The sequence below is a fragment of the Microtus ochrogaster genome, linkage group LG2 (assembly GCF_000317375.1).
Source record: "Microtus ochrogaster isolate Prairie Vole_2 linkage group LG2, MicOch1.0, whole genome shotgun sequence".
In the NCBI taxonomy this organism is placed as follows: domain Eukaryota; kingdom Metazoa; phylum Chordata; class Mammalia; order Rodentia; family Cricetidae; genus Microtus; species Microtus ochrogaster.
Genome location: NC_022028.1, coordinates 30,198,007 through 30,208,147, shown reverse-complemented (window position 1 = coordinate 30,208,147; position 10,141 = coordinate 30,198,007). Strand labels below are relative to the sequence as shown.

Sequence of the window (10,141 nt, the reverse complement as noted above, 5' to 3'; positions counted from 1 at the left end):
ATATAGAGGTGGGTATATAGAGGCTGGTATATAGGCATGGCTATATAGAGGTGGGTACATAGGCATGGGTATATAGAGGTGGGTATATAGGAATGGGTGTATAGAGATGGGTATATAGAGGTGGATATATAGGGGTGAGTATATTTGAGAAGATGAAACAAAAGAGCTCATGACACTAATTAGGTGATAATAAAAGCTGAGACATGATGTCATGTGAGTGGATAGTAGTAATCCTAGCATTTGTTGAATTTTTCCCTACTCCCAATGGTCAGGTTCCACCTGCAGCTCTTTCCTGGGAGACGTCCACAGGCAGGGAACCTGCTCCTCCCTGTTCTTCTCTCCTCACTGCCCCGCAGCCTGGAGAATGCCTTTATTATTTTTTTCCTAAAGGTCCAGAATCCTTGTCTGAGAATGGTTTTCTCCACTCTGCTACTAAATTTCCACAGAGGGGCTCACCCATTCCCTTCTCTTCCTTCTAAGCAGAAGTCCAGTCAGGAGAGCTGACATGGAGGCGAGGTTAGTGATCTGAAAAGAAGAAAGAGAGTAGCAGTCTATGAAGCTGTCCAGAGGAGGTGGAGTGGTGAGCATGACAGGTGACTAGGAGTTAGGGAAAGTAATTATGGCGAGCGAGGACTTCCCAGGGTCCTTTGAATTTGAAGGAGAATCAAATGTGGCCTGTTGGCGACTGTCCAGAATGTACTATGAAAGACCTTAAGGATTAAATCCATAGCATAATAGTCTTAGAAGTAACGGGGTTCCATGTACTCTGTAACTCTCAGGCCATGGCTCATGACTGTCAACAATCCTGGTTTATGTCATGTTCGAGTCACCTGAATAGCGTGAAATTCACCCAGGTAATGAAGTCAGAAGGGGAAGACTGGGAGCCCTGACACACACACACTCATACACACACAAACACACACATACAACGTCTCAGGTGATGGGACCAAGAGTAAAAGCTCTTCATATGACTGGGACCTTGGGCTTGGGGATCACAGAGTTCTGTCTCTGCCTCAAGAAGGTGCTTTGTGTGTGAGGTTTTCACCTGTGCTTGGTCTGGGGAGGGTGATGAGTGTCATCTGAACTGAGATGGTGCGATTGGCCCGCCGTTGTGGACAGAGTTGATAATGGCAGTCCCTTGAAGAGCATTTTGGTTGTCTTCTGTAGAAACCAGTTCATAGTGTGGGAAGCAGAAGAGAAGTAAGTGTTCCTGGCCTGTGTGACTGGGAGGAGCCGAGCTGGTCAGGGAAACCATCACTGGTCTGTCTCCCAGTGTGGTGCCTCATCTTGTTAACTTCTGCTCTCCAGGAGACAGAGGAAGAGGCAGGCAGCAGTGTGCAGTCATTAGAGGGAAGGGGTTTTATCTGTTCTCTGATGCTTCACTTTTGTGAGTCTCCACAGGAGATCACAGTGGAGTCTGGGGAAGAGTTCTGTCAGGAGACATTCTGGCTGCACAAGTGTGAGAACGTGAGTTTGATCCCTAGAACCTAGGTTTAAAGAAATCAGTAACACACTCAGTGGCATATCCCTGTAACCCCAGCACCAAGGAGGCTCTCTGAGCAGCCAACCTAGCAGCTTAGCAAAGCCCAGACCACTGGGACAGTGTCTGAAACACAGCAGCTTGCAGAGGAATGGCACCTGAGGTTGTCCTCTGGCCTCCACGTTCACACACACCTCATTATGTAGTGTGTACACATCTTGCCTGACAGCTGGAAAATTGAACTTAGGAAGGCTGAGTAATATGGTCACATTTACAGAATAGCTAAGGGTAAGTCTGGGACAAGGATATGAGTTGGTGGTTCATTGATTGGCCCTGCTTTTAGGTTGTATGGGGGTGTGAAAGGCAAACACACTCTGACCACTGAACTTTGGGAAACAAAGTAACCCTTCTTGTGCTGTCTCTCTTTCTCCCTGCCTCCCGCCCTTCGTCTCTTCGCCCCTCCCTCCCACCCAATACCCCTCTCTTTGCCACATTTACTGATATTTTCTGTTGGCAGAAGGAAAATCTCTCTTCTGCTCCTTTTGTCCTTCTTCTGTGAGAGGCAGTGATACAGCTGACACACAGACTGGAGAATTCAAGGCAGAAATCCAAACCTTTTTTTACCCTTCCTTTTTGATGTCCTGTAAGATTAACATATTAATATCCCTTCCTCTGGACTGATTGGATTTCCTCAAAGACAGCACTACAGAGGGCCCAGGTGGCCAGGCTAATGATTATCTATGCAACTTTGATATGATTGTGCATATCTCTTACAAGTAGTGATTTATTCTTAACATGGCCACCTTCAGCTAGGAAACTCCTTAGAGGTCAAAGAAGCTAAGGAATGTTTTAAAAAACTGTTACCAATTTTTCTAATCTGTGCTGTTTTTCTTTGCGGTGAAATCCTGGAATGTATATAAGGACCAGGTGGGGCAGTTAGCAAAGTAATGATAGCCAGAGAGCTTTTCGTTAAACTACAGAGCCAAAGTATATAACTTAAGAAGTAGTTATCACAAGACATAATTTAAACTTATTTATCCTAAGTATTGGTTGTGAGATTCCTCTGCCCTTGTTTATTATGAAGACTTTACAACATTTGATTGAGCCATTAGAAGAATAACTGTTGAAAAGTTTTGTTTCTCATGGACCCTTATCATAATAGATGTTGATGGCATTTTTGGTCTTGCTGGTGATTTATGATTGATTATACAAAACCTTTAAACCACACCAGTCCTTTTGACCAAAGACACCAAAGTTTTCCTCATTCTTTGTCTCCACAGTTTGTCTGACAAGTGTCAAGTTAAGATTTTATAATGTCTGTATGATGAGAGCTGTTGAATTTATTTCACCCAAACATTGCTGGGTTGTTTTTAAACAAAGAAATAACATGTAAAAAAATGTCTTTCTATCAAGTGGTGGTGGTGCACGCCTTTATTCCCAGCACTCGGGAGGCAGAGGCAGGCGGATCTCTGTGAGTCTGAGGCTAGCCTGTTCTAGAAGAGATAGTTCCAGGACAGCCAGGACCATTGTACAAAGAAACCCTATCTTGAAAAAAAGAAAAAGAAAAATGTTTTTCTGGAGCAAGAAAATGTTACCTAACATCACTGCAGTTAACACCCATGCAAGCTAAGACTGAAGACACGTGTGCTTTCTGCATAGGCCAGTGCTGCGGAGTATCGAGTCATTTGGATTTTGAATTAGATGAGCACTGTGGAGTGGGCTAGGGAGGATGCTGCTTAGCCCTTCTCAAGCACAGACTCTTCCACAGGGCTTTAAAGGTGACAATGACACACGTGGGAAAATAACCGTACTTGGTTTTTGCCTTGCAATAAAATAATTAGCATTCTCAGAGAGTTGGGCAGTGTCACTTAGGGACTGTTGAGGCATTCTGCTGTGTTCAGTGACTTACTCATAAATATTCTGTTACTGTTGTGAGGGGATACTCCTTCCATTTAGGCTCTGTGAAGTGAGTTTGTTGACCACTGCTGTCCTGCAGTGCTTGGTGTCTGGTGAAGAGTATGAAAAATCAAGATCCATAATTCTATCCCATTCTCCCTTACCCTTCAGGAAGTGTGCTAAGGCTGTCCCTAACACATCAGGGGACCTGAGCTTTTCTGATGGTTCCACTGAGTAAAGAAGAATTTGAAAAGAACATCCATCTTTAAAATTGTTTTCTGTTCCCAAGGTGGTCATAAACCACTGTGAGAATTTGGAATTTTTCATTTTTCTTCCCCTGTTTTGAAAGTTATTGCTATTACCATTCTGACATGGACATGTAAGAGAGAACGTAGAAATGGGCCTAGTGGAAGTATTCAGTTAATACTCGGTGGCTTTTACTGCGTTGTTAGCAAAGCCTTCATCATTCCCCATCAAAGTCTAAGACGTTTCACTTAATGCTTCTTTCTGTATTCATTTTTTTTATTGTGTAAGGAAATTCAACAAAATAGAACCAAGCCAGTAGTTACAGGAGTGAAGTATGTAGTGATATTTTGTTTGTGTTTTAACAAATAGAGCTTTCCCAAAGATAAAAGTGCAAAGCTAAGCCACTAAAGGCCAGACAGTGGTGGCAAACACTTTTAATCGCAGGACTTGGGGATGGACTGATCTCTGCTAGTTCAAGGCCATCCTGGGCCGCACAAGATTAAATCTGCCTAAAAGAGAAACAGAACTCACACAAAGGTGATCCTAACACTTGCCATCATACCCCTTTAATCCCAGCACTAGGGAGGTGGAAACAGGAGGGATATGGCTGGGTGGAGAGAGGAACATAAGGCAGGAGGATACGGGAACTCAGAACGCAGTGCATTCTGAGGAGTGGTACAGTCTAGGCAGTCAGTTTGAGGATGCAGGCTGAGAGGCCATCTGAGGGCAGAAGCTCCCTTTCAGTCTGAGCATTGGTAGAGGTGAGAACTCTAGTGACCGCTCTGCTTCTCTGATCTCTCAGCTTTCACTCCCTGATAGCTGACTCTGAGTTTTTACTATTAAGACCAACTAGAATTCATGCTACAAAAGTATCTACATAGACATTCTTTAAAGAAGACTTATAAAATGACTTATCAATCCATAAAGAGATGCTCAACACCATTGATCATTAAACCACTGAACAGTGAAAGGGATGGGGGCAGCAGTGCATTCCTGCACTTAAGAGATAGAAGCATGAGTTTCACAAGTTCAAGGCCAACCTGGGCTAGTCTGTTCAGTGCCAACCTGAATAATATGATAAGACCTAGTCGGAAAAACAAGATGGTGGTAACCTTGTACCCACTTATATTAGTCAGGGTTTTGCTACAGAGATGAACAGAACCTGATGAATGAATAGATCGCACACTCTCCCCCACACATGAAATTTATTAGAATGACATATAGGCTGTTGTCTAGCTAGTCCAACAGTGGCTGCCTGTGAATGGACGGCCCAAGAATCCAGTAGTTGTTCAGTCCTTGAGGCCAGATGTCTCCGCTGGTCTTCAGTAGATGCCAGAATCCCGAAGAAGTAGACTCTAATGTCAGTGAAGGAATGGGCTTGTTATCAAGATCAAGAAAGCAAAAGGAAAACTTCATTCTTCCATGCCCTTGTACGCCTGCCATCAGAAGGTATGGCCCATATTAAAGGTTTGTCTTCCCACAAAGGTCCAGATTAGAAGTCAGGTTTTTTTTTTTTCTCATTTCAGATGATTTAATTAAGAAAAGATCCTTCTCAGGTGTGCCCAGTCATTTGGGTTTTAGTTAATTCCAGTTGTTCTCAAGTTGACAACCAGGAATGGCCATCACACCGCTATAGTAGCTATAGCTAAATTTGAAAAGCTATATAGTAGCAAGGATTGGTGCGGGTGTACTGGAGCCAGAGCCCTCATGCACTGCTTGTAGGTCTATGATGTGGTGCATCTACTTTGGAAAACATTCTGGTGGTTCCCGAAAGATCTAAACAAACGTGTGGTCCACCAGCAGTTACCCTCTCAGATACACACAAATGTGGGTTCATGAACGCATTGGCCCACAGCATCATTCAGATGTTTGAAAGGTAGATCTAGGGCTTGGGGTAACAGCTACCAGGGTAAACTGCTCGTTACACAAACCTAAGAACCTGAGTTTGGACCCCCAGCATTCACGTCAAAGCCAGGCGTGATGACATCCACACGTGCCCTTGATGCTTGGGGGTGGAATCAGGTGGATCCTAAGGGATCATTGATCATTGAGTCAAGATCAAGAGAATAAAGATGGGGAGAGCTTGAGGAAGACAGCCAAAGCCAACCTCTGACCTTCACATGGGCCCATTATCTGTGTGTGTGCCCACATACACAAAGGCAGAAGGCAGTGCCCATCAGCTGCTGTGCAGATAAACTGTAGTTCAGCTATCCACAAAGATATTATGTGGCCATTAGAAGGAGTGAAATTCTGACACATGTCACAATAGTCAGGAGCCTTGAGAGCATGCTGTGTAGTGTTCCATACACAGTACAGCATGCACTGTCTGCCTCTGTGTATATGATTTGTGCAGAACTGACACTTCTATAGAGATAGAAAGTAGATTAGTGATTACTCAGAACCAGGAAGGATGTGAAACTGAGGGGTGTTATCAAAAGGGTACACATTTCTTTGGGGGAATTAAGAAAATATTTACAATCATTCCTGGTGATGCAGGTCCAACTGCATGCATGTCCTGGGAACTGTCTCCTAGTGACGCTGTCTTACCTGAATTACTTTGCAAAGGTCCCACTTCCATGTACTAGTGACACATGACACAGATATCGATGTGAACGCACAGTAGTTATTGGGTTATCGATTGAAGCCGGCAGGGTTTATTGTAGTTTTATTTTTTAATGAAAATAAAAATCCGAAATTGCTGAATATTTTTACTAGTTATGATAATTTCCCTTTCAATCTTGGATATGGAGGGCAGGAAGACGGGGGTGGGGGAAGGAGGGAAGGGTCAACTAGAGCCAAGCACATATGAAAGAAAATGTTATGTATAAGGAAGCCTATGTATGCTAATTAAAAACTAAATCAAAGTTTTGTCTAAGAAGTCATACATATTAAAGACTTTTAATAATAAAAAGTTCAAAAATAAATTTTAAAATAGATTGAGTTCCAGTGATCTAATTTCTGAGTGCGAAATTTCACTCAACCAAGCTCTGCCTTTCTCTGCAGTTACTAAAGTTAGTACTCACGCATGCATTGGGTAGGATGAAAGAGATGCATGATACTGGTGCTTACAGAGTTTCATTGACAACCTAGTGCATTAATTAAGACTTGAAAGATCCCCTTCAAAGAATATGATAATGACAGAATGGGGGGAAACGTGGAGCAGAACATAACTTCTCTCCTTGTGCTGGACTGTTATCTGTAGAGTTCCCTTTAAACTAATCCTGTAGCCATTGACAGTTAAAGAAACACAGGGACGAGATCCAAACTGACAAAAGTTTGATAGAATTAGTTTAGAAAAGCAAACTTTGTTCCGCTACTGTCTTTATTAATTGGTGTCTGTGTAGTGTGTAAAGTATTATTTATTTATTTATTTATTTATTTATTTATTTATTTATTTATTATTTAGTGAGCATGTCTCCTGTTGAGTACCATTTTCAAAAGTGCTATTATTTGGAAGTTCAGTGTCTGATGAAGTTATAGTCAGAGAAAATGGTTTATCCGTCTCAATCTAGTTATGAGTTTTTGAAATACAATGCTCAGCATGGGCACACTGTGGTTTATGTGTGAAACACTGGTTGTCTCTGATTGTGTGGAGCCGCAAGGCAGTCAGACTTTCTCCGCTACTCTCCTCCATTCTCCTGACTCAAGTCAGAACTTCACAGGAAATAATCCGGTGCAGCAGGACAGTCATCATCTCCAAGCTGACAACTACAGTCCATAAAGCCCATCCCAGTCTCTTCTCCGCACTTCCAGCTGCCTTTGAGTCAGTGTTTCTTTTCCTCGTTAGCATGTCTCGTTAGCATGTCACATCTCATTCATGCCCAGGTCCGGGTTGTGCACTGTGGCCGCAGCAGTGACAGGATCATTGTTGCCTACTCTTGTGGAAGTCTTCTTTGTATGTCCTCTTTCCTTAATGCAAGATGATTATTACACTCAAAATAATGACATGAATCATGTGCTTGTCTTTGCATACACAAAGCCGGAATTCTGAAGCAAAAGCCAAACCCATTCCTAGGGTCTATAACCTTTTGATTGTACCCACAGGCCCCTCTGGATATCAGAATCACTACCCAGATGGCAGAGCAGGGGCCTATGAAGAGACTCACAGGAACTATGACGCCTACACGGCAGGACTGAGTGAGGAGGAGCAGCTGGAAAGAGCTTTGCGAGCCAGCCTCTGGGACCGAGGTAAGAGCCCTGCACCCTTCAGTTAATTTAAAACCCGCCTCGTGGCCAGGCGGTCTGAGAAGGGACTATTTGGAGCAAATTAAGTCTTGAGCAGTTTATAAAAAGGGCATCTAGGTGAAAAGCCTGTGTGGATTGTGATCTCAAAGAAGAGGATGTGATGCCACTGTCCCACAGCCTCAGCTCCCAAGGTGCCAGACTGGAAGCATTGTTAAGTGTTCTTTTTATAGGCCTGCTGTGCTCTGTGCTTTAACATTAAAGTCAAGAAACTTGAACCACACGTCTTAAGTACATGAGAAAGGTTAGCTTTGAATTCACGATGCTAAGTGGCATTCCGTCCCCATACACCAAAGTCTTGGCCATGAACCTCCCCAGGGATTGTCCTTGAAACCAAATAGACTGAGGCTGGAGTCCTACTCAGTCTGTCTCTCACAGGGGCAGAGTCTGGGATTTTGTAGTTTTAACACATCTTCCAGAGGATTCCTTTACAGGCTGATAGCTAAGAATCAATATACCTATCTTGCTACCTTTGCTTTGGGGTTGGCTCACGAAGTTGGGTATAGGTATCTTCATTATTGCCCTGGTGTAAGTTACTAGGAAGCAGCCGTTTATACAGCATTGATACAGGCTTTATTATACTTCACATGGGGTGCAGGTACAGAGTGAACATAGAGGTAGAAGATGGGTCCCACTCTGGAGAACGTCACTGCTTCTGGTTGTGTATGTACTTAGTTGACACCACCTCCTGCATGAGTAATTATAACATCAAGAATTTACCCAGAAAAGCTTCCCAATGCCTTACAAAGTGTATTTATGCTACATACTGTACTGCACAAGTAACCATAATTCCAAGTCCCCAGGAGAGAGCGGCTCAGTGGGTGCTAGGGGTGAGAAGATGGGGGAGTATCCTTAGATCTTCACAGAGGCAGAGCTGGTAGGGTGTCAGGAATTTGTGGAATGTGCAGAGATGTCAAAGACATTCTTAACAGATGCTCTGAGTGTTGTTGCAAACAGAGAACTAAGGGATATGTTTGCACCAGCACTGGTTTTTGAAATGAGCGTTGAGAAACTGGCCTGGGCCGAAGTCCTGTAGTCGATCAGCCTCTGTGAAATGGTGCAGCCGTGGTCAGTCTCAATCATCAACCTGAGTAGGTTTTAAATCTCCATGGCTTGTCTATGAAGGCGTTCCCAGGAAAGTTTAAACATCCCATGGACTGAGCTCCTGGGCTGAATAAACAAAGAGAGCAGGTTGGACACCAGAATTCATGTATTTCTGTGTCCTGACCTTGGACACGGTGGGACCAGCCACCTTACTGTCCTGCTATGCTTTCCCTGCCTGGGGTTGTGTACGTTGGGATAAGCGCATCCTCCCTAAAGTTGTCAGGAGTTTGGTCACAGCACCGAGAACCGTCACTGTGCTAGTGCTGGAAGGATCGCAGATGGGGCCCTGACGTGAGCTGTGTTTGGTGAATCTGGCAGTGACTTTCCGCAAACAAGAGCTGAGCAATGATCAGATACTGCTCAGCTATGAGAACATGCCAAGTGCAGCCCTTGAATTTAAGGAGAGTGGTGTAGGATGTGTTGCTTTCATTGGTTGAATAAAGAGACTGTTTTGGCCTTTTGATAGGGCAGAAACTTAGGTAGGCGGGAAAGACAGAACTGGATGCTGGGAAGAAAAGCAGAGACAGGCAGATGCCATGAATCTCCAGCCTGTAAGCCACAGTCATGTGGTGATACACAGATTTAATAAAAATGGGTTAATCAAGATGTGAGAGTTAGCCAATAAGAGGCTAGAGCTAATGGGCCAGGCAGTGTTAAAATAAATATGGTTTCTGTGTTATTATTTCGGGTATAAGCTAGCCAGGCGTGACGTGGCCCTCTTCCCCTCATACAGTAGGAGGGCAGTCTTAGCAACAGCATTGTGCGTAGAGATACTGTGGTGTGATGGACTGAAGAAATAAGGTCCCAGATTGTGAGAGGAGCAGGAGGCTGGAGAAACCGGTACTTCCGGGGTGAACGGTATCAGAGCTATGGTGTTTTTGGTACTCTATCATTGTATGGCAGGTCACTCTGAAACTGGAGGCTGGCGATAGTAGACATTCTTGCTTTAAGAATGTATGGGTCAGCAGGGCCAGAATGCCTTGCTATTGGCTGGCAAACTGCAGCGGTCAGGTTGGAGCATTCCACAATGGCCTCATGAACCTACCTGCTAGTTCTCATTTAGCAGATTTGTCCAGGCTCATTGCAGGGTTTCCAGAGGCAGTGTGTTAGAACAAGCATGATGGCTGACACGCTAGCAGTCACATGGCCTTTTGTTACCAAAGCACAGCACAA

At 44.0% G+C, this 10,141-nt stretch overlaps 1 protein-coding gene across 2 annotated transcripts in view; it reads left to right on the top strand.

Moving 5' to 3' along the window:
- The window catches only part of Rhbdd1 (rhomboid domain containing 1), a 121,025-nt gene that overhangs the window by 60,815 nt on the left and 50,069 nt on the right, over positions 1 to 10,141 (top strand). For both annotated transcript variants that reach the window (XM_005360039.3, XM_026785818.1), the window contains exon 6: positions 7,667 to 7,810. In XM_005360039.3, coding sequence (XP_005360096.1) covers positions 7,667 to 7,810 — 144 coding nt within the window. The remainder of the gene's footprint in view (positions 1 to 7,666; positions 7,811 to 10,141) is intronic.